The sequence below is a fragment of the Panthera tigris genome, chromosome A1, assembly GCF_018350195.1.
Source record: "Panthera tigris isolate Pti1 chromosome A1, P.tigris_Pti1_mat1.1, whole genome shotgun sequence".
Taxonomy (NCBI): Eukaryota; Metazoa; Chordata; class Mammalia; order Carnivora; family Felidae; genus Panthera; species Panthera tigris.
The window spans coordinates 8964980-8989506 of record NC_056660.1 but is presented as its reverse complement, the minus strand read 5'-3'; the positions used below and the strand labels follow the sequence as shown (position 1 = coordinate 8989506).

Genomic DNA, 24527 nt, shown 5'->3' with positions numbered 1-24527 from the left:
TCTATAATTTAATATCTTCGGTACTTGGTTGACAGAAACAGTTGTGCTGAACTGTTGTTCTTAATTAAGTGAGTCCTAAGGCCTGAACGTCTTTCTCAAAACAAAGGTTTCCCTAGATACAAATCCAGTGTCCCAGAGAGACTGCTTTGGTTAAATTCAAATTCGCTATTTAGTCCATAGTATGTATAGGAAATTCGACCGCTACACTTGCATGTTGAAGTCTCGTTAAAGCAGCTAGCTTGTATCCTACTGTCAGGTTTTAATGTGAAACAGAACCATAATTCATTTTCAGAACCAACATGTTTTCTACGTTTACAGGATTTGGAACTTGAAAGATTATAATTCTAAGAATGATTTGGAAGGCTTTCTCAAGAAAATATGTTGTTCAGTCTTCTCATGGAGTTTTAATTTTACCAAGGTTTCCCAGACTTGTTTTGTACTCTATAAAGTATTTAAAGAAAGAGCATTGTATAGTTAGTATAATGTGATCTACTAAACTAACAATGGTTTTGATGATGACAGTGATAGATAATTTGTGATAATGGCTAATTAGACACTGACTGTGTTCCAGGCACTAAATGTCATATAAATTTTGAGCTACGTTATTTGATTCTGAACTGTGCTTACAAGAACCCAATGTGTTCTTTGTTTCTTCACTGATGAGTAAAAAAAAAAAATCAGTCGACATTTTCTAGAAAGCAAATAGGCTAATTTAATATTATTATTAATTCATTTGTATAGCCCAACGGTTTCTTGTGTTCAGTGCTCAAAAAATAATAAATAGCTGGCAGGTTCATAGAATTTAAAAAGCATGAAATGTTGCTTTGGAATGTCGTTCTCCACCTACATTTTAAAATGAGTTAAGTGTTCTGGAAAATCACATGCCAACTAAAATGAGATGTCATGAAAGTTTACTTTGGAACTTAAACTGGAGAACTCTCTAGCCTCCCCTTTGCCTATGGTTCAGGGCAGGTAAGTGTTGTCACCTATAAAGATTTTATATTCTGTGTGTATTAGAATCGACATCATGCTGAGTGCTAAAAAGAGTGTAGAAAAAGATCCCATAGTTTCAAGTCATTTAGCAGATCTCAATGTACCTTAGTTTATGACCCCACAATACAAGTAGATTCATAGACAAGAATTTAGGTGTGTTTTCTTAGAGGTAAAAATCTGTTTCCTTGGATGCCTTAACTTCTCCACAAATAGGACTTCTGCTTCATTCCAGTGGGGAATAGGAACGCTTTCTTGGCTTCTCTAATTCTATTTTGAATTTTTTTTCTACTGTTTTCTTCAAAAATTTTGTGTCATTGCTCAGGAGGATTTATTTATGCCGTCCCGCCTTAAACACATTGAAGCCAGAGTGTGTGGGGCTTGGGGTGGGGAGCATAGGGCACCCAGAGTTCTACACACAAGGGCCTTAAGCAAGTAAGAACTTGGCAGTTTTGAGGAGCTGAAAAAAGATACCTGGTCAGAGCATAGGGAGGGCAAGAGTAGTTAAGATGATGACCAATAATGGAGACCTTGGTAAGGAATTTGCCGCGACCACCTGGTTCACTTGACCCGAGGGGTGAACATCAAATACTGGGCTGTTAGCACACCCCGGTTCAAATCTCAGTTTACCCACTTATTAAAGTCTCTAAATGCATTCCCACAACTCTAAACTGGGAGTAGGAAGAACTGCTTCAGAAATGGGCTGGGTGACGAGTAACTAAGTGCAGTACCCAAAATACAATTAAAGCCACACAATAAATGGCAGGTGTTAGCATTTCTGCTCCTTTATTCACTGTACCGAAAAAAAAAAAAGACCCGACTCTGGAATGTCGGATTCCAGGTTCTCCTTTTTGTTTTTAAAATTAATTCAGCTAATATTTATGAACACTTAAATTTTACATCCTAGCTACCCCTCTCCCCCACAATGATGTCTCTCATAGTTTCAAGGTTATGAAATCCTCAAAGGCTTTCATAATAAGTCTTTTGTAATACAGACACCAAGCACACTGTCTGTTTCAGAAAATATTTGAAGAAATGAACAACTAAAAGCAAGTTTATGAAATATGATTACCATAATTTAGCACTGCAGTTGTGTGAATAATTTGTTTTAAATCAGTTCTATGTAAAAAAAAAAAACACATTTCTTCCTCATTCCATTTTTCTGTAATGTTTAACAGAAATCCAGAATATACCATTTATAAATCTATAACTCTAGGAAAAAGAAAATATGCTTATCTATTTTAAAATTTATACATTGTCTTAAAATAAGTCACTGATAGACTTATATACTTTTTTCTAGATCAAGTAGCTATTTTAATACAGTATTAATTTTTTTTTTTAATTTTTTTTTCAACGTTTTTTATTTATTTTGGGACAGAGAGAGAGACAGAGCATGAACAGGGGAGGGGCAGAGAGAGAGGGAGACACAGAATCGGAAACAGGCTCCAGGCTCCGAGCCATCAGCCCAGAGCCTGACGCGGGGCTCGAACTCACGGACCGCGAGATCGTGACCTGGCTGAAGTCGGACGCTTAACCGACTGCGCCACCCAGGCGCCCAATACAGTATTAATTTTTAAAAAGCATTAATTTGTCTTCAAATGCAAATAAGTAAAGACAGACATATAATACCATATACATTTTTAGCAAGCTGAGTGCTTAGTTTAAAAAAAATTTTTTTTAATGTTTATTTATTTTTGAGAGAGACAGAAACAGAATATGAGTGGGTTAGGGGCAGAGAGGGAGAGAGAGAGAGAGAGAGAGACAGAATCCTAAGCAGCCTTCAGGCTCTGAGCAGTCAGCACAGAGCCTGACGTGGGGCGCGAACTCACGAGCTGTGAGATCATGACCTGAGACGAAGTCGGACGCTCAACCGACTGAGCCACCCAAGGTGCCCCTGAGTGCTTACTTTCAAAAAAATCTTTTTTTTTTTTTTTTGGTTAAATGTTCTTTATTTTTTGTTTTGTTTTGTTTTGTTTTTTTCAATATATGAAGTTTATTGTCAAATTGGTTTCCATACAACACCCAGTGCTCATCCCAAAAGGTGCCCTCCTCAATACCCATCACCCACCCCCCAAAAAAATCTTATTTTGAGATAATTATAGGTGTGCATGCCCATGTAAGAAATGGTACAGAGGAATCCCATATTCCCTTCACCTGGTTTTCCCTGATGGTAGCATCTCACATAACTGTAGGACGGTTATCACAGCAGAAAATGGACTCTGATAAAATCCACAGACTTTATTCAGATTTCTCCAGCTTTACATGCACTCATTTGTGGGTGTGCGTTTGCGTTTAGTTCTGTGCAGTTTTATCACATGTGCAGATTCATGTGACCACTCACCGCGGTAAGACACAGAACAGTTCCATCACAAGCATCCCTTGTGCTTCACTTTTATAGACACAGCCACCCCTCCCCCTTCTCTTCCTAAAACCTGGCTACCACTAATCCGTTCTCCATTCCATAGTTTTGTCATTTCAGGAATATTATGTTAATGGAATCGCACAGTCTGTAACCTTTTGCGGTTGGCTTTATCTACTCAGTATAATCCCCTTGAGATAAATTGAGAGCTTCAGGGAAAAAAAACTGATTTGCAAAGAAAGTCTAACATCTCTCCACTGGCCACTTGCTTGCCCTTGAGCAAAAAGGGCAGGAATGAGCACTACAAGGGCTAAGGTTCCTCACTTGAACGTGCAGTACCCCAGTACTCATTGTATTCTTCCGAGACTCAGAGGAGAAGTCGGGAACTCCTTTTCTGGTGAACCTGTTGATCTCTTGGTAGAAAACAGCCCTATTTCTCTTAAAGGACATGGTCCATCTCCATAGTTGTCTGTCTTATTTCTAAAGACCATTCCAATTAATTCCATCTTCCATTCTCCCTGTTTACTTCTCTAAGTTTTTTTCATCCTGACCAATTGAATACAAATTGTTGTGTGAATTAAGTTCTAGATGCGGTTTCTCCAAAGTGCTGTAATCTGACAAATAGGAATGACAATTTGACTAAAAACTTTTTTTTAACTTGAAATTACATACATAGAAGAATCCTTATCATTTCCACTGGCCTTAAAGAAAATGATCTTGGTAGCTACCTCACTAATAGTCTTGTTTTGATTTGTTTTGCCTCAAAAATAATTATGAAATGTATCACTCATTTGGATATCTAAACGCCATCCTTGGGGATTGTATGACATAATAACTCCATCTCATGAAGTCATTCAGAGTCCTCATTAACAGTTTAATTTTTAGACAAGTATGTACATGTGGTATATCACATTTTAAGCTGTAAGTAAGAGGTTTTTTTTTTAAATTTTAATGTTTATTTTATTTTTGAGAGAGAGACTGAGCACAAGCAGGGGAGGGGCAGAGAGAGAGGGAGACACAGAATCTGAAGCAGGCCCCAGGCTCCCAGCTGTCAGCACAGAGCCCAACACGGGGCTTGAACCCATAAACCATGAGATCATGACCTGAGCTGAAGTTGGACGCTTAACCAACTGAGCCACCCATGCAACCCAAGAGTTGTTTTTAATCCATGGTTGATGAGCCAAGAATCCTACTGCTTCACAAGCAAAAGTTCTTTTGAGGTACTGACTTAGCTTTTCAAAGAAGTAAAATAATCTTTTAAAATTTTTTTTAGGGGTGCCTCTGTGGCCCAGTCGGTTGAGCGTCCGATTTCAGCTCAGGTCATGATCTCACAGTTTGTGAGTTTGAGCCCCTCATCGGGCTCTGTGCTGACAGCTCAGAGCCTGGAGCCTGTTTCAGATTCTGTATCTCCCTCTCTCTGTGTCCCTCCCCAACTCATTCTCTCTCTCTCTCTCTCTCTCTCTCTCTCTCTTTCCCTCTCTCTCTCTCTCTCCCCCTCCCTCCCTCTCTCTGTCAAAAATAAATAAACATTTAAAAAAATTAAAATTTTTTTAATTTTTTTTTTTTTTTTTTTTTTTGAGAGAGAGAGAGAGCGAGCATGAGCTGGGGAGGGTCAGAGAGAGAGACAGAGGCATAGAATCCGAAGCAGGCTCCAGGCTCTGAGCTGTCAGCACAGAACCCGATGCAGGCCTCCAACCCACAAGCTGTGAGATCATGACCTGAGCCGAAGTCGGACGCTTAACTGACCAAGACACCCCTGGAACATAATCTTTTAAAGGAAACTAGCTTACATTTATAGGAATGCCCTGCATTTACTGAGAATAGCTATAATTAACATTATTTATCTGAATAAGCTTGAGAAAATGTTTACTATGATAGGAGTAGTTAACTACTGACCCACCTGTGTATCCAGATGTTTATCTGGGTGATTGCTTTCAAGACTTTTCCTAAAAAGAGGCTATGGGATTTGCTGTTTTCCTCCATTGGTGTTACAGTCCTAAGATACACTTGACTGTATACTGAGGCAGACGGAAGCTTCTAGTCTAGAAGCAAGGTCATCACATAGAGAAATAAGCGTAAGAACAGATCTAGACTCATCCATTGACTTCCGCGTCAGTAACCCAATCTTCAGCCTCTTTTGAAAATTGGGTACAGTATACATGTTGAATATGGTAGATCAGAATTAATTTTATTTTTTGGAAATGCCTTACTAACTGACACCATTTGTGTAAACTGTGGCACGTTGCTCACAGTGACGATCCAGAGCCTGACAAATTGAGCACAGAGGTGGTCACGTGTTGGAAGTATCCGTATGTCCATAGGACTACCAAGAAATGATTATTATCCATTCTTATTCTCCATACCACACTGGCCATTTGATAAAATGCCCAGAACGCTGAGGCCTGGATTTGAATCCTAGTGCTTGACTTTTCCAGTATATTTCCACTTGGATCTCGAAACTGAAGAAACTGAACTATTGGTAAACAAATAACGCATACTGTATGCCGGGCATTGTACCGGGCACTGGAAGTGTGTTGGGCAACGTGTTCCTTTACTCGGCAACTTAATTTTGTGAGTTTATTGCTGTTATTTTTAATTTGGGACATAAACTTCATTCCTGAAGCGGTCTTTAACTGTTATTGTCAGTTTTAGATAGTTTTAACTATAAGATTTGATAAGTTCTAGATTTATATATTTAGACAGACTTAGAGTTTTTCATATTCTCTTTCTTCCATACCCACAGAGGGGATTAGGTTCTCTCTGAGGTAGATTTTGAAATCTTACCTTGCTTTTTGTTCTGATTTTGTAGCCCAAAGCCACTTTGAGACTCTACCATGAGTTACAAACTGAACTGATTTCTGGGAGCAGGCAGGTATCTTAAGGGCATGAAGCAGGCCAGTGTGAATAACCAGTAGGGCTTAGTAGGCCTGTGTCAAACTGAAAAGTTTATGTCAACCCATAAACATTAAAAAAAATTTTTTTAACCTGTGACAAACACAGCTAGAGGCCAAAAGTTTCTAACATTCTGAAAACTTATATGCACACAGATTCTTTAGACCATTGATTATGAAGCAAAAGTGAAACATCAGTTTGCTGGTGACAGTGATTGGTATCAGTTTTAAAAAAAGAAATGCTGAGAACTTTGCTGCATGAACCCATTTAGTGTTACGTATTTATGCGGGGGTGTGTGTATGTTATTTTGTTTAATCTATTATGGACACCTTTCCTGGTCAAATCATATAGATCTATATCTCATGTTGTTTAATGACTGCAGATTTCCATAGTAAGGATGTACTATCATTTATTTTCCTGTTTCCATATTGATGGATATTAGGGAAAATCTGAAGTACGCTTTGACGTTGTCTTTACAGATCCTAAGGAGTCTTTTTTTTCCCTTTTTTCTTCGTTATTTTTAGACATTATAATTTGAATAAAAGCCCAGTAGAAATTAATTTTGAACTTAAAAAGATGATTCTGAGAAAAAGTAGATTCATATCATTTACATAATCTTTAGGAGGCTTGAATTTAATTATCTTTCTGGTTAAACACATGTGGCTGAGCCATTATGAGGGGCATAATTTCTTGGGCATTAATGACTGAAGGGCTCGTATACTATTGTAGAAGTGGGAAGCCATTGAAAGTCTCCATATAATTTCAAAGTATAGTGTATATTTATCAATATTCACATATAAAGAGATTGCTATGAGTAGGGCATCTCCGACAACTAAAATTCGTATTATAGGCTTGTTGGGTTTCTTGCCTTAAGAATCACTCATTACTGATTTGTTATAGGAAATAAATATGTGGTGCTTTCTTAAAATGTAATCATCCTTACAAACTATTATTGAATTATTCAGATGGAACTTGAATTTACTTGTTTGCTGCAGTGTGATTTCATCAGATTTCTTCCTATATTAGGCTCTTTGGTCTAATTCCATTCTGGTTAGGAAAGGCGGCAAGAAATTCTTACTGAACATACAGAAAGAGCTTTTCACCTGGAATATAGATTTTTCTCTGATCTTCTAAAAAACTTTTTTTATGGAGATACAATGCACATACAGTTAAAATACAATTTCTAATATTGTATCTACCCCATGGGATCCAGCCACATCCCAGTGAATGAGGAATTGTATGTGCAGAGCATTTTTCTAGAGGAGTTATTTTATAACTTTCAATACTTTTTCAAAGTGCTGAGGCACTGGGAAGTGGCATTGGCCACGGTGGTGAGAGATAGTAAATCAGTGACCTGGTATCTTTAATGGGACTGTGTTAGGAGCCAGTTTATTCATTGTAGACGTGGCCATTTTCAAGATGTTCTGGTATTTTTTTTTTTTTTTAAGAGGAAAAAGTATTGGTAACTGAAGAAGAGAGCTTGGCTAACCTGGGACTGGGTACAATCAAACCAGTACAATGACGTTCTCTGTTCTTTATATATAAAGCAGCTGGGCCGGTCCCAGGACTCCGCTCTGGAGTAGGCCCAACTTTGGGGAAGGTCTTATTTGCCCTCTTTAACAGTCCCAGAAGTACAGAAAACCCCACCTGCATTTCCGTAACAGAGAAATGAGTGATACCATAGTTTTTAAAAATAACATCAAATTAATTCTGGATAGCGAAAAAATATTTTTAAAAATGAACATTTAGAAATGTGTTACAAAAGGTATAAACAAATATATTTCTTTGGAAATGTAAATTCATTGGATCTCAAAAACTTTAATTCCTTTATTTATTTACCTTAGTTTATTCACTGAGCATGAATTTATGGCCTTTGTCACACATAGCTCCTCCTTTACTGTCCCCAAATAAATGATTGCGTTTGGGATTGATACAACTACTATTATTGATTCCTCCTTTAACCACTGTAAAGTCTTTATTGTTTCTGGTTAGTTTGTTTAGACTTGAGTGATTTTTATAGGCTAAAATGCTATGTATAATTTATTGTTCCCTCCTCATTTTTTCTAAGAAGTAGATTATCAACTAAATTTTTTTCCCATTGAGTGATGTGATCTGCAAGGTCAGCACTTTTGTTTTTCAATGGGTAGTATGTATATTACAGCAATAGTGATAACATATAAAAGTCCAATTCTGAACATTGTTAGAGCAATTAAATATAAAAGTATGATGAATTTTGGTTTTCCTTTGTTCATTTATTAAGGCAAATATATCTGCCCCCATACATAATAAATAAAATAATGGAAATAAAGTCATATGCGAAATTCCCATTCTTTAAAAAAAGAAAGGCTTTATAGAATTTAAATAAGTAAAACCCAGAAAATGGCATTTAGTAATACTTTAGAATGTGATTGAAATGAAAAGCCTAGAGTCATATTTTTACTTTAAAAATTTCAAGATTTATATTAAAAGAATCATTGTCTTCTTTCAGATAAATTTGCGCCTCATCTTGGTAAGCGGGAAAACAAAAGAGTTCCTGTTTTCTCCTAATGATTCTGCTTCTGACATTGCGAAGCATGTGTATGACAATTGGCCAATGGGTGAGTGGTGTTTTTCTCTTGAGAATGAATAATGTTAATTCTTGATACCCTACCTTGTTTCACAAACATTTTGAAAAAATTAGAAAGATACAAAAGAAGGACAAATAATTGAGGGTATCAGCCTTCAGCGTTAAAGGGGAAGGAACACTGTGTTCATCCTTAGGTTTTGCTCTCCTGCTACCTCATTGCAAAATGGGGAAGGAGCCAGTTTGCAAAACCCCTGTTTTTGCCTCAGAACCATTTTAATGTAAATGAAAATTAGTTTTTAAAAGGAAAACACAACATAGCTAACACGTGCGCACACTTTCATATCAGTAAATCTATTTATACCAGAATACAAAGAGGAAAGAGAAACAAGGTTTTCAAAAAATTATAATGCATTCTCATTGTTCTATCCTATATGTAACCAGTTTAACATTGAGTTTAACACAAAGTTTCTAATTCATGTCACTTCATGTGTCCTCTGATCTACAAGGGGCAAGAAGGTATAAAATCCATTTACGCATTGCATTTTCAAGCCAGTATCCATGACAAAACAAAATTTGAGAGAGGGGAGGATGGTATTCCTTTCTTCTCTGATTCTTTTTCATGTAATGAGACTTTGTCTTGCCATCCTAAAGTGAGTCGTTAGCTTGTGTTTTTCCTTTGAACTTTGCCTCAGTCATCTACATCCTTTTTAGGGCATGTGTTACAGTGATAATGAAGGTTTCAGCTGATTCACTTAATTTTACTAGTGAAAACAATTTGGACTTTTAAAGGACAAGACTCATTTCAACAAAGAACACAGTGTATTCAAAATGAATCAATCAGATCAGTGTTTCTGAACCTTAAATGATATATGGAACTCCTTTAGAGGAAGAAAATTCCTGTAGATTCCCTAGTGCTGATTCCAATTATTTTTGTTAGAGTGTTTTTTTTTTTAAAGATAGAAACATAAAACCCAGTTAAGATGCTTTATCCTTATTAACTCATACAACCACAAGCACAAGTATAACTCAAAAACCAATAATGTTCGAATTAACAACATTAATGTGCCAGATGATGTATATTTGCTAAAACCAACTCCCTCCTTGCACCACAAGTAAAGGACCATTGAGCTTGGCTTGCCTCTGCTACTGTGTGCTGTATGAGGACCCAGTTATCTGCAGGTTCACCACAAAAGCTTCCTTCACACAGTGTACCCAATTGTCACTTAGCAAGAATGCATTGTTTACGTATTTAGCCAACCTCCGTTCTTTTCTTATGAGCCTCTTGACAATTAAAGAGGTACTGCTTGGTGCCAGTACGATCATAAACTGCATATGTGGGCAATAAATCCCAAGGCAGTACAAGGTGATTATTTGAACGATGTGGGTAATCTCTTCCAGATTATCATTAAAATGAAAGCATGATTTAAAAATTCTTGAGGAGGACTTTTAGACCCTAGGAGCACGGCTGTGTTGTTCATGAACTCAGGATTCATAGACCTGCGCTTGAGAAACACTGGTTTAGACAAATACTTTCAAATGACTGGATCTTTTTTCCATTGGTAACCAAGGGACTAAGGGTAACCTCTAAAGGTTAGAGGTAAGAAGGAATTTCAGAAAAGCGGAAGAAGATTAAACTTGGGGCCCTAAGAATATTAGATTTTCTTCATAGCCAGGCAGGACAGATAACTATAGTAGGAAAAGCATTTAAAAATTTTTTTCTTTTAATGTTTATTTATTTTTGAGAGACAGAGACACACACAGCATGAGCAGGGGAGGGCAGAGAGTGAGGGAGACACAGAATCTCAAGCAGGCTTCAGGCTCTGAGCTGTCCACATAGAGGCTGACATGGGGCTCGAACTCATGAATCATGAGGTCATGACCTAAGCCAAAGTTGGACGCTTGACTGGGCCACCCAGGTGCCCTGGAAAAGCATTTTTAAATACCTGTGTAATAGTGATGTTTTACTAAACATGATATAGAAGATTACTTCTCTGATTTGGGGAGGAGAGGGTAAAGGTCCATTTGGACATCGATGGTATTGTAGAAAATGTTACACAAGACAAAAAAGGGCAGTCCCTCTTAAACAGTAATTAGTGGAGGGCAGCATTGTAACTTGTGGCAACAAAATATACCTTTACCATCATAATTGTTAGACTTAGATATTAAAATTGCTTTTAATTCCTTAAAAATCCTGACAGAGTAAACAAAGACAGGACTCAAGTGCAGGTGTTTGCCATAAATGGTGTCCCGAATGAATGAACCGCCATCTACGAGCACTGAAATCGTATCAATCTTACGTTACTTATTTTCACATACAAATTTTTGAGCCCAGCCTTTCCTAAGTTTACCACTTCTGCTTTGCAGTTTTAGACAATGCAGGGAATAGGAATCAGTCATTTTTATTTTATATAAAATATTTAAATTAAAAACCTAGCTCTACATTTTATCTCGATACACCAAAGGTCAGCACATGTAAATATTTGCTAATATGAAATATTAGTGCTAATAATGAAAGTGTAGTAAACATTAAATGAGTAGGAAAAAAAAACCACTTGGTGCGGTGTATTTTTGGCAACAGTTAGCTGTCCTTGGTCTGCTCTGGCAGTTTAGCGGCATATTGCTAATAGGCGGAGTAATCAGACACCTAGCTCTTACCGGGTTGGGGTGCAAAACAGTAGCCACTCAATACATGTTACTGGTTGCTGAAATTCCTCCTTAAAGCATTGTTCTTCTGTAGGTCTTGCTAAATTTTAGATCCTCTGAGAGGGGAGGGTAGATAGCATATTAAACCCATGAAGTGCATGGAAATCACAACAGTCTCTAAAATCATGAAGTGCGTACCTTTAAGTTTCTGCATCTCAAAACAATAGTTTAAATATTTTTAGAATATTTTTTTTCCAGTGAATTAGACCCTGTCATTTGTCTTTATTTATATGGACACTTTCATCTTGACCAGAAATAGTCTATTAAACAGTAATTGGGGGGGGGGGCGGGGAGGTGGGGGGACGGACCAGGAGAAAAGGTACCGGGAGCTGGGGGAGAAATGACTCCAGTGCATGTCTCCTCTCCCACTTCTGTTGTGCTGAGTCAGTGGGGGGCACGCTTTTATCAAGTTCATATTCGTCATTTTGAACACTCAGAAGGAAAGTGCTCTACTTACCTCTTTTCTGTCACTTCTCTTCAGGATATTTTAAACTCATCCTTGTATTGATAGTTACCTCCTGGTAATAGGAGCTTCTGTAGGAAACAAACACATCATACTAAAATTCTTGAGAGAGATAATAGAATTCTCAAATCTTTGTCACAGTAGGAACTTAAATTATTATATCCACCAGCTAGTAAAATGACTAACCCTGGACCCTGGCCAGTACCAGTCCTTATTAAATCATTATTTTAAGAGAGTAGTATTCCATATTTCACTATAACATACGTTATACACAAAATGAAATATTCTGTTACCCATCCAGTTTGTCTTTTGATTTTCTTTATATACTTCCCTAGCTTTCATATTTGTGTAGTATCTTCTAATATATGTTATTTTTCGAGTTTCGTCAGAGTATTTGGGCAAAGTGAACTAAAAGTTGTGTCTTCTATAATGTTTATCATTTGGCTTCAGAAGACAACGTAATAAGTCAACATCCAGAAGTAAACATCGTTATTTTTTTTTGTTATTTTAAAATTTTTTGTTCTCCAGCCTTATTGAGGTATAATGTTTTTGTTTTTCTCTATATGGGTATATTAAAATCTTTGTTAAATTGTTTCTAGCTTCAGATACATAATTTAACAGGTACGGATATCGGAACATTGTAATATTCTTTGTTAATTACTGGTAATAGCAATTAATTTTCAAATGACATTTCACTTTACCTAGGATTAGATTTTTTCCCCCATCTTGTTTTAAGTTTTAAACTTCAGGACTATATTTTGTTCTTAAGCAAAAACTAGTCTTTCTGTAGCTCTTATTAATGAGAAGCACTACCAAGAACCAGGCAGGCCTGCAGTGATTGACTGTTGTGAGTGGTGACTGTTTCCATTATTGGGAGGCTCCAGGTGTCTTCTTTGATGTGTTCTCTATCCGATTTGCATCTGAATGTTTTGAACAATGAAATAATACCTTAACTCTGTCTTTAAATACACCTAACAGTTCACTCCTTCTTTTCAGACTGGGAGGAAGAACAGGTCAGCAGTCCAAATATTCTACGACTTATTTATCAAGGACGATTTCTACATGGAAATGTCACATTAGGAGGTAATAATCACCTTTGTAATGGGATTTAATGTTTACTTCATGCAGCATTATTCATTTGTTTGTTTAAATGCCTTGTCTGGGGGCACCTGGGTGGCTCAGTTAAGGGCCGCGCTGCCTTTGGCTCAGGTCATGATCTCACCGTCCGTCGGTTCAAGACCTCCCTCGCGCTCTGTGCTGACAGCTCAGAGCCTGGAGCCTGGTTTGGATTATGTGTCTTCCTCTCTTTCTGCCCCTCCGCCGCTCGTGCTCTGTCTCTCTCTGTCTCTTAAAAATGAATAAATGTTAAAAAACATTTTTTAGGGGCACCTGGGTGGCTCAGTCGGTTAAGCGGCCGACTTCGGCTCAGGGCACGATCTCGCAGTCCGTGAGTTCGAGCCCCGTGTCGGGCTCTGTGCTGACAGCTCAGAGCCTGGAGCCTGTTTGAGATTCGGTGTCTCCCTCTCTCTGACCCTCCCCTGTTCATGCTCTGTCTCTCCCTGTCTCAAAAATAAATAAAACGTTAAAAAAAATTTTTTTTTAATTAAAAAAAACATTTTTAAATGCTATTGTCTGATTTTACAAAAAAATTATAATTTCAAACTCATAAATTCTGCCTATTCTTTACATTTTGCATTCTCATAAATTTAAGTTTAGCACTGTGATAAGTATTTACTCCCTTATGAAATAAACTCTCATTAGAAGTAGTCTATACCTATTATTTTGTGAATTTAATTTTATTGTACTTTTTAGATAATATAAATCAGATGTAATATTTTTAAGTTAAAGCCAGACACACAAAGTAGGAAAAATTTATGATAATTTGTTTTCAGTTTGACTCTAACTGATACAATTGCCCGTCGTGCAAGAATGAAGGTAAAGGAGTAACATCAGAGAGACAGTGTAGTACGGGGATTAAAAGCAGATTTAGAACCGGATGGTCTAAGCTGTATCCTAGCGCCACCACTTCCTCCTCTGTACCCTTGGGGTAGCTACCTCACTTTTCTCATCAATAAAATGGGCTAACAACAGTGCCTACCTCCTAGGTCGGGAGGGTCAAATTAGTCTCTGTCTTCAGAGCACTTAGAACAGTGCTTGGCACACAATAAACACTTTTTTGGTACTACTGCTCTTTACATGTGATTGGAGAAATGTAGCTCAATAGTGCCTCCTAATGGGGTACATTCTCTACCACCAGCAGGGTTTGTAAGTATATTCTGATAATTAGAGATTGGTAGGCAAATGAGGTGATCTACTTTTATATTTTTGTTTAAATATAGCATGACTTTTTTCTCTAAACCTAACAATGAAATGTTTACTGTGTTTCCTTAAAGGTAGGATATTTTCATTCGTTCCTTCAGCGTGTATTTATTTCTTACATGCCACACGGAGATACAGGGTCGAACAAGATAGAATCCTCAGGGTGCATTAGTATTGCGTAGTGGAAACGGATAAAACCCACTCAGCGTAGGGGGTGATAAGGGCTGGCGAAGATGGATGCAAATGATTTATGATGACAGTATCAGGCAGATGGAGCATTGCAGGACAGCATTTCACTCACGACTAGGGTTCAGTGGCAGTGTTAGATAACTAGTCTGAAAAGTGCTGCTGTCTACCGAGCTACTTTCAAAATGTAGCTTTGAAAAATGTTTTCAAAATAGTAAAAAATAGAACCACCATATGTTCCAGCAACTTCACTTCTGTGTTTTTACCTGAAAAAATGAAAACCCTGACTCCAAAAAGATAGCCGCACCATGTTCGTTGCAGCATCGTTTACATAGTCAAGATGTAGAAGCAACCTGTGTTTATTGATGATACGCATTTCTGAAGAAAATGGGACACACACACACACACACACACACACACACACACACACACACAGGAGTATTAGCCAGCCATAAAAAAGAATGAAGTCTTGCCATTTACAACATGGAAATAAGTGAAATAAGTTAGAGAAAGACAAACACCACATGCTCTTTGATATGAGGATGATCGATAAATACAGAAACGAACAAACCAAGCTCACAGAACAGATTTGTGGTTGCCAGAGGGGGCAGGTAGGAGAAATCAGTGAACTGTGTGTGTGTGTGTGTGTGTGTGTGTGTGTGTGTGTGTGTGTGTGTGTCTTAGCTGAAATAAATTGAAGAATGAATGAGTGATATAAACTAAGCATTAAAATAAAATAAGTTATTAGAGGCTATTGATCTCTCGGCAAGTCCATTCATCTCCAGGTAGCTGACCCCCCAATCTTTTTTTTTGCCTGTAGATGGTTCTTTTCCAAGTATATATTACACATTTGAAACAAATAAGTAAAACTAAATAAATAAAATACAGCTTTTTTTTTTTTTTTTTTTTGGTTTTGTTGTTCTTTTTATAGATCTTTCATAAAGTTGCATGGACCAACTCCTTCATGAAGGATAGGCTATCTTTAGTCTTTACTTGATTGTCTCTGCTGCATATAAGCTCTTGTGATGTTGATTGAATTTAATATCTTAACTGCATGGATGAATCTTGAGACTCTGTTTCCGTTTGAGTATTGACGTATGTGAGAAATTTCCCTTACGTCTTTCATTATCTTTTTGTTGTGGCCCCAAAGTTTCAACTTTGTATTAAAGGAAGATCATGGGATTTGTGTTAAAATCAAACTCCTGATTCATTCCCATTAAAGTGTAAATTTTTACTAGTACTTCTTTGGAATTTGTGTTTGTATAATTAACAGATTGACTTGTTACTATTTTCCTTCTGTATTTCTGTCAATATTTTCAAAAACAAAATAAACGACTTCTGGTCTTAGTGATTTAGACAAATAACATGGAAGCATAAGCCAGACCTTTCAAGTTGATCAGTATACCTGGGTGTTTGATAAAGGTTGAATAATAACATTCAACTGTTTGTTTCTTGGTCACAATTGTTCTTTTTAGTCTCCGTGTGTTCTTGAGTGTGGATAATAAAGGAGACGGTACACAGGGCCGTAGTAACTGTCTTCAGATGTTTGAATGGCTTGTGTGGAGAAGGGCGTAGGCTAGGTTTGCATGGCTTGAGACTTGCTCTGGTTTAACCTCTGAATTAGACTTAGGACCAACAGCTGGAAATCAAGTGGACAGATTATTCAGTACAAAATTATGTGAACATGTCAGGCTGCCTAAAGAAGGGATATATCACTAAGGGAAAAGAGTGAAATCCTTGTTATTGGTTCCGTACAAGTAGTAGGTACAGCCATGGGTGGGGTTCAGGCACTTTGTGGGTGGTTAAACCAGGAGACTTGGTGCTTCTAGTAATTTTTTTGTTACCAAGTTTCCTTAAAACATAGCCCTGAATGTCCTTTTTTGAGATACAACCTTGTAGTTGCATAGAATTTCAGTCTACCAAAGAAATGGTATGATAACTGTCTTATTAAGGATAAAGAAGGATAAAAGAAAATAAGATCAGCTACAAGTTTGACATCCAATACATTCCAGATCATTGTTTCCCAAAATGTGCCGGAGACTCTGGCGTAAGAATCAGCTGGAATACTTATTTTGAAAAATGCCGATTTCTGCATGCTGGCTAGTTGGAGGAAAGCTCTCTCTCTCTCTCGCAGTCTCTTTCCCTCCCTCCCTCTCTTTCTCTCCCTCTCCCTCTCTCTTTTTCCTCTCCCCCTCCCCATCTCCCAGTCTACAACTGGAATAATTGAATTCCTGGGTGCTTTTTATGTAAGGTTGAAAACTGTTGTGGATATTGTACGGTGTCACAGTAGAAAGCAGAGGCATCCGCAGAGAAGGAAAGAGAAGGCCTCTTACATTCTTGTGTCCCTCTTCCCTTTACCTTCTTTGATACTGTCAGCATCAATATCTACTATTTCTAGTTAAAATTCAAATGCAGAAGAAAAATAATAATCCCCATCAAATGTGTAGCTTCCAACGGTAAACCTTTACCCAGCAGCTTCCCAGGCCTGAGCAGCGTCTCCATTCACTTACCTGTTTTCTGAGATTCGTTGCTTTCTCAAACTGATGATGACCAGAACAGGGCGGTGTTTACCGCCTGCTTTCTTTGTTCCGAGCCCCGTAAGCACTTTCCTTGGATTACTTCATTTAATCAATACAGCTGGAAGGGGCAGGTGACAGAATTGCCATCTCCAGTTTGGGCACGGGAAGCTGAGGCCTGGGAGCAGGTGACTGACTTGCCCGCGACTCGTCTCCTGTTGGCAAGTCGCAGAGATGTGATGTTCAACCCAGATCTGGCTTACCAGATAGAGTCCAGAAATGGAAGGGGAGTGATATGCAGCTCTAAGTGCACTCAGGTGTTCCCAGTACACTTAATGAGACTTTTTATAATAGCAAATCTTATTTGCATTTTATTGTTAAATCAAACCTAGGGGATTCTCCGGAGAAGTCCCTCCTCTTCTTTCATCGTAGTGTGTACTTATGAGCCATCCTACTTCACTTGAACTTGAGAAGTCAAGAGAGTAGACCAAATAATGGCTGACCAACTTTAAGTAAGATGGAAACTCACCTTGGTTACGTTAAATATTAATAGCATTGAAGGTATTTAGTACTCTTCTTTAAATCTGCATGTTAACCACCATCCCATAGAGCAGGATTTCAGAAGCAGGTAACGGGAGGGCCACACTTGCCTGATTATAAACCTGCCTTAAGTTTGTAGTTAGTGAAGAGAACGTAGTTCTGGATGTCAGACCTGAAACATCCCGCCTGTGGCAATAACTTCCTAAGTTGTTTTATACTGGTTGCTTCTAATTTTATATACAGAATAACAAAGACATTCACCATGAAACTCAGTGTTTGTATTTGCTCAAGTGGTTCGTGGACATATGGGTGTGTGTTACATTATTCTACGTCTCAAACTTTTCATAATAAAACCGTTCTATTAGGAATGAGAAAAACCTTTTAAATTAAGACTTAATTAGAAAACAGTGATTATTAAGGATACCAAGACAGTGATTCTCTTAAAGTAACCTTTGAGAGAAAATTGTTTTCTAACTGAATTCTACAGGGTTGAGAATAAAGATTTAAAATTAAGTTTGTTGTTTCTTCTGTTTCGACACCACGGTGGTATGTTCAAGGCAGTAATTTTCTTAAGTGACTGCACATTTCACAGATAATTAGATTTAGAAACAAGTCTCTTTTAATCTAAACTTTTCCCTAATCTAGAAAAGGTAGTCTCGAAAAATTTTTTTAGTTTCTTTTCTCCTCTTGTCCCCTTTTCTCTTGTCCCCTTTCTTAAGCATTTTCTCTTGTCCCCTTTCTTAAGCATTACGGATATCTGTGTCAGACTAATGGCCATAGCTGGGCAGAATAATTTCTGAATTGTTTCTGAGAATATTGACCTAATCTCATTTTGTAAGACGTGCTCTAACTGGTAAGAAGTTCAGTCTGCTGAGGAAGTCCTGCAGAAAGCGATCGATTCTTTACGTGGTTTCAGTTCCGACTGGTGATTTCAGTCGGTCAGTATGTATGTCACAAACTACCTTCTGCTTTTCCCATAGCATTAAAACTTCCTTTTGGCAAAACAACGGTGATGCATTTGGTGGCCAGAGAGACATTGCCAGAACCAAACTCTCAAGGTAAGCCGGGTACCGCAGAGGTTGTTACTCACTTGAGCCGTGGAGACAGGCACTCGAAATGGTTCTTGGTTTTTTTCTGAACCTTCTGAGGGAAAGGAAGTTTTCATTGTTTATGGACAGAGCTTGTTAAGCAAATAACCAGACATCCTGGAAACAGGCTATAATGAAAACAGACTATAATTATAATTACAGCTTTTTAATTAAAAAAAAAATTGCAGACATTAAAAACAAATTCTTACTATGTTTGGATGCCACCCCTCCCCCCCAGCCCCTGATTCGAGCACTTCGGTAAGCAAGGCTTCTCCGCATTTTCTCTAGGTCAGAGGAATCGCGAAAAGACTGGAGAGAGTAATTGTTGCGTAATCCTGTAGACACCGTGTGCTGCGTGTGCTGTCATGTGGTCTATGTCTTTCACGCTGCTGGGACAGAAGAGACCCGACATTGCTTCGGAAACCCTTAGGAAGAGTCTGCCTGTAAATCCATGGACCTGAATGATCCCATGAACACTGTCATCTTTCCTCATCAAAGTAAAAAGAACCAAGAACATTTTTTCACCATGCGTTTTTATTTCTAGTATCTTCGTTTCTGTTGAGCAGTTTTAAAATCTATTGGTTTTTGGATGCTGTCAATCTCTAGGCGCACAGTTCGCAAGTTACCTTCCTAGCGGAAACCGTTTTGCCGCCACAGAAATTTTCATCACCAGAACTAACAAATCAGGTGTTCCAAATATAGTTTGCACTAAAAAAGATTGACATTATTTTCTTCATCAGCAGATTTTACAGCATGGTTTATGGTACCTTAAAAGTGCTCGGAAACACAATTCCGCACTGGAAAACACTCGGCAATTAATGAAGTTAATTAGTGGGCCCACTGGAGAGGGAAAAATGGAATAGAAATGGAAATGTTGGGTGAATTCTATCAAAGTCAGCCACGGTGGCTGCACTGGCACAGAGTACAAAACTGAGTGTGACTATTTTCATGGCAACAAACGAAAAAACAAAACGTGCCTGTTGTTTAAAGCACTCGGCGGAGAGCTGACGAAACGAATTGCTTTTCCTTTCACACCTGCACTCCTCAGTCCCGCGGTCACCGAGTGCTTGTCCACACAGCACAAGAGGGGTGCGAGTGCGCTTCCTAGCCTTAACGTGGGAGGGTCAGTTCCATTCTCGTAGACGTTCATTGCCGCACAGAGATAATAGAAAACCTCATTTACTTATCAATTTTATGTATTTGAAGATCAGCAAATCGGATATTTCCAAAATTGCTCGTCTGTAACCGTCCAGTGTCACACTCACTCATTGGGGTTCAAATGAATTCTTAAAATTGAAATAATTCTCCATAGTGACCGATTTTGTTTCTTTATGTAGTTTGCATTTGGTATTAGTGCTTGCAATTGTATTAAAATCAAAAGCTGATTTTTAAGGCGTACTACATGATTAAGGAGGCCATTCTTTTGTTTTGTACCAATAATTTAAAAATTGATAATGCTAAAACCAATTTGCACAGCACTAAAGCATGAGCTAGTTTCATCTAAACCTGTAAAGATATAAAAGATTTTATATTTTTTCACTGGGAAGAAATTCTTCCTGGATGAAATTACAAATATGTGTAGAATATATTTAATAAAAAACTTATAAAATACCTAACTATAGAACTTAAATATAGATTGGCGTGTAGTATATAGAACAATATTCCATATAAATAACTTTAGCCTTTATGAGAACGAAGTTGCGGGCTGACATTGTGTTCTGTACTTTAAGTGTCCATGGCCCTTAAGAAGACTTTAAGTGTAAATGGTTTCCAGTGGTCAGCTTTGTCTAAAGGTAATCAGGTTGTTTTACTCATTGTCAGTGCTTTGATGAAAAGGCTTTATATGCAGTAGATCTACGAAAATATTGTTCATACTGATCAGAATTAAATTTGTATAGAGCAGAGTTTTAAAATGAATGTAAATAGCACTAAACATTTTCTTTCTGCAACCTGTACTTAGAGATTCTTTCTGTAAACTAAAAATAAAATATCGTAGTGCATTTATTTCAGTGGTAATTTTCAAGGTCTTGATTAAGTTGATTGTTGTTTAAGCACCGTCTCATCCATGTTAAAATTGTGTTCTACTTTTATTTCTGAGTCTTTAAAAATTTTGTGTCATATTCCATTGTTAGTTTCAGGAGTATTCACAGTGTATCTTTGATATTTAACCTGGTTAATTTGTGCACAGAGCAACAATGGGTAGAATTATGCAGTCTCTGTTATCACTAAAATGTTGTATCCGGATGTTAAATATTTATATGCTTTGTTGACTAGCTCAAATGTGAATTCCGTTAGTGTTTGACTAAAGAAGAATCTGGTAGTTACTACATTGGGCAATTAAGCCATTTCTGGCTCTGTTCTTTTGTAAAGCAAACTACTGGTGATTATTTTTAATACCTGTTTTAATTCTAATTGCTCTTCTGTTTTTCCAAAGTTAAAGACTATCAGTTCATTATGATTGAATTTGTATGATGGTTTAAAAAATACTCTCTATTGGTTTTCAATATATTTTTCTGTGTGTTCTCCTGTTACAAATTTCCCTTCTACAAGACCTCAATTTAAAGTTTGCAAAATGGATAAACTCGTTCCTTAGTAGAGAAAGAATTGTGTCACTTAATTCCTAATAACATTGTTGTGCAAAATGAAAAAAAAAAAAAAATAGCAGTAAAATTATATACTGAAAACACCAAAAATTTAGATGCCTTAATAGTATATACACGAACATACTCAACTATCCCTCTTAAAATAGTTCCTTGGACTGCCTGATGATTACAATATGATTTATCATATCCAAGGCTACTATTGAAGATCCCTCTGCCAAAAATAACAGCTCACTTACCGAAAGGTAAAGGCTGCATAGATCTGGTAATGTAAATAAAGCCTGAATTATGGGCCTGTGACCCTGCCCAGTGCTTGGTATCTAACTCACCTCTTTTACCTAAATTATCCTAGACTCTGTTAAGTGTTCTGGACAAGGCGAAGCTTTTCTTCTTTATTAAAACCTCAGCATGTCTCCTTGATCTGAATTATTTGCTTTCTCTTCGAGATAGGTTGTATCTTCTCCTATCATGAAAAATATAGTATCTAACATCGTCAGTCACATTAAATGAGGTTTTCTCATAACAAACATTTATCCTTAGTTTTATGTCATCTGACCAATGTTGCAGAAATTTCTGTTAGCTGATTGTGGTAAACAATGTTTAATGTGAAAAGAAATTAAAACTTTCTTCATCTGTTGTAGAATATTTTCTTCTTTTAAATGGCTTCTGCTTGTAATTTTGGTGCATTTTCCTATTCTTCACTGCTTTTCTCTTTTTCTTCCCTTCGATTTATTTCCTTACGTCCTGCAGTAAAATCGCACCGCACCGGCCTTTACCAAAATCAAAGGGAAATGACTCCTCAAACTTCGGCATGCCCTCACGCCACCCTTATTGGTAACTGTCACAGGCAAGCCTTCGGTTTTTTTCCCCATAACGGCTTTGTAGTAGGCAGACAGCTGACAGTCGCTTCGTAGCCAGACAGCAGACAGGTGAGAGGAGGGCTTGAGGGGGGCGGATAACCTATCGTTCTGGCCGCCAGCCTCTCTCTAACCGCGGGCACCCCAGCCTGGTGGAGTGGGCGTCTTGGCCACGGCAGCGGGTGGCCACTGCGGCCCCCTCGGCTTCTCCCCCCACCCCCCGCCACCTAGTGCGCTTTCTTCCCAAGACCACAAGGCACGCGAAGCTCTTTTAGGGACTCGGCAAGAGGGGCGTGGCTCCTGGAAGAGTTCATGGGCAAAATTAAGTGAGAAACCCGTAATCCTTGGGGAGTAGAGTTTAAACCACTGGAGTATGAAAACATTTTCCTTACTATTTGGTGGTCTTTGACAATGCTCTCAAATGTTTGTCCTTGAATACTATTTTGTTGTTGTTGTGGTTCTGCCTCTTTTTCAAGATCACAGCTTTCAAGAAATACAGTGTAGACATAGGACATCAACACTGGAGAAAAGGGAGTGTCAGTTTCTCCTAGGATTTCCACCAATAAAAAGAGGTAAACACACATTTCTTAAAATGCCTTTAGAAGGGATTTGTGTTTGAGTTCTGAGAATCTATCTGGGTTTAAAGAATAGTTACTACATATTCAAACATTACTACCTAATTTTTATTTTTTACATTTCTTGAGCTGTGTTTTGGCGTAAGAGAAGTCTACGGTGTACTGAGAGCAACTTTATTCAAATAATACACGGAGGGGACAATCTAGAGGGGAGTAGTGGCTGACAGGAAGTGGTCCTGGAACCTCGGGTTCTGCTGGGGGCTGCTTCTGGACTTGCCAGACGCTGCACACGACAAGAAAACGTTGGGGGCTGTTTAGTACAGCGGTCTGCCCGATAAGATCGTTTTTCCAGTAGTCTGGAACCTGGCCGGCTCGGGTCCCCTGGTTCTCTGGGGGCATCGCTTCCTGGGTTCCACCAATCTGTGTGCCACTTTTTGCCCTCGTGCTTCTCAGAAGCACTTTTTAACAGTCCATTCGACTGGGCCTCAGTCCTCAGATTTCAGAATGCCATGAGAATACCCGGGCTTCGGAGTCAGGCCTGGCTTCAAGCTAGCGACTTGGAACAAGTTGTTTCATCTGTGGGCTTTGATCTTTTTTTTTTTTTTTTTTCCATATAGAATAAGAATAATACCTATTTTGTAGGGTCATAAGGTTATTTTAAAATAAATATCGAGAGCACTGTTTTGCCTAAGAACTTATCTGGCAAGCTGGCAAAGCTGTCAGAAGTCTTTATGGCAAAAATTAAATGCCAGGCATCAACAGGGACTCTACAAAAAGTAGCTTGCAAAAATGTCAGAAAGTATATGGAGACTTGTAAAAAGTTTTTTTTACAGTATATTTTTGAGAGAGAGCGTGAGCAGGGGAGGGGCAGAGAGCGAGGGAGACACAGAATCCGAAGCAGGCTCCAGGCTCCGAGCGGCCAGCACGGAGCCCGACGCGGGGCTCAGACCCGTGAACCTTGAGATCGTGACCTGAGCTGAAGTCGGACGCTCAACCGACTGAGCCACCCGGGCGCCCCTATGTTTAGAGACTTTTAAAACGAAGACAAGAAGTGGGGAGATCTTAAAAATCAGCCTTACATTAGAGGAAAAGTAGAGGACCCAGTAATTCACCAGTGAGACATGGCTTCAGATATGGATACCAGGTTATAGAGCTTGGACGATAATCCTAGAACTAGACGTGTTAACAGAAGAACGCGATTCAAAATTTGAGATGAGATTTATTGACTAAAATGTAAAAACAGACGTGTACGTTGTTCAAAAGAGGCCGAAAGGGGTGGGAAGCAGGGCCGTGCCTAGACACATACATGGAACTTCACAGATGTGAGGGGTGAGGCGGGTGAGAAGTGTCTGATGATGGGGAGAGGAGGCAAAAATACGGGCTAACGCTTCAGATTCGGGCTACTGATTTCTGAATCCAGGAACCACTGAGGCAAGGTACTTGTGCCGAAGGAGCAGGACCTCCCTGGAGTTCTTTTTTTTTTTTTTTTTTTTTTTTAACGTTTATTTGTGAGAGAGAGCACGGGTGTGCGTGAGCAGGGGAGGGGCAGAGAGGGAAACAGAAGATCCGAGGGGGGCTCTGCCCGTGACCCACGAGCCCGATGCGGGGCTTGAACTCACAAAAAGTGAGATCATGACCTGAGCTGAAGTCAGACGCTCAACCTACTGAGCCGCCCGGGCGCCCCGGGACCTCGCTGGAGTTCTATTCACCAAGACGATCCGTCGGCTCTTGGCTCGTGGAAATGCCGTCTCATGGTTGTGTCCTCGTAGATTTCTGTGATGATCAAAGTAATTAAGCCTGACCCTGCTGAGTGCTTCTCCAACACACTCCCCTCTTCCTCGCTGGCGGGGCTCTGATTTTTTTATTTTTTTTT

At 38.5% G+C, this 24527-nt stretch overlaps 1 protein-coding gene across 1 annotated transcript in view; it reads left to right on the top strand.

Annotated features, from left to right (window-relative positions):
- Nucleotides 1-21204, top strand: part of UBL3 (ubiquitin like 3) — a 65629-nt gene extending 44425 nt beyond the window's left edge. The window contains exons 2-5 of the mRNA XM_007074339.3: nucleotides 8730-8838; nucleotides 12970-13056; nucleotides 18515-18592; nucleotides 18911-21204. Coding sequence (XP_007074401.1) covers nucleotides 8730-8838; nucleotides 12970-13056; nucleotides 18515-18592; nucleotides 18911-18963 — 327 coding nt within the window. The 3' untranslated portion in view covers nucleotides 18964-21204. The remainder of the gene's footprint in view (nucleotides 1-8729; nucleotides 8839-12969; nucleotides 13057-18514; nucleotides 18593-18910) is intronic.
- The last annotated feature ends 3323 nt before the right edge of the window (nucleotides 21205-24527 follow it).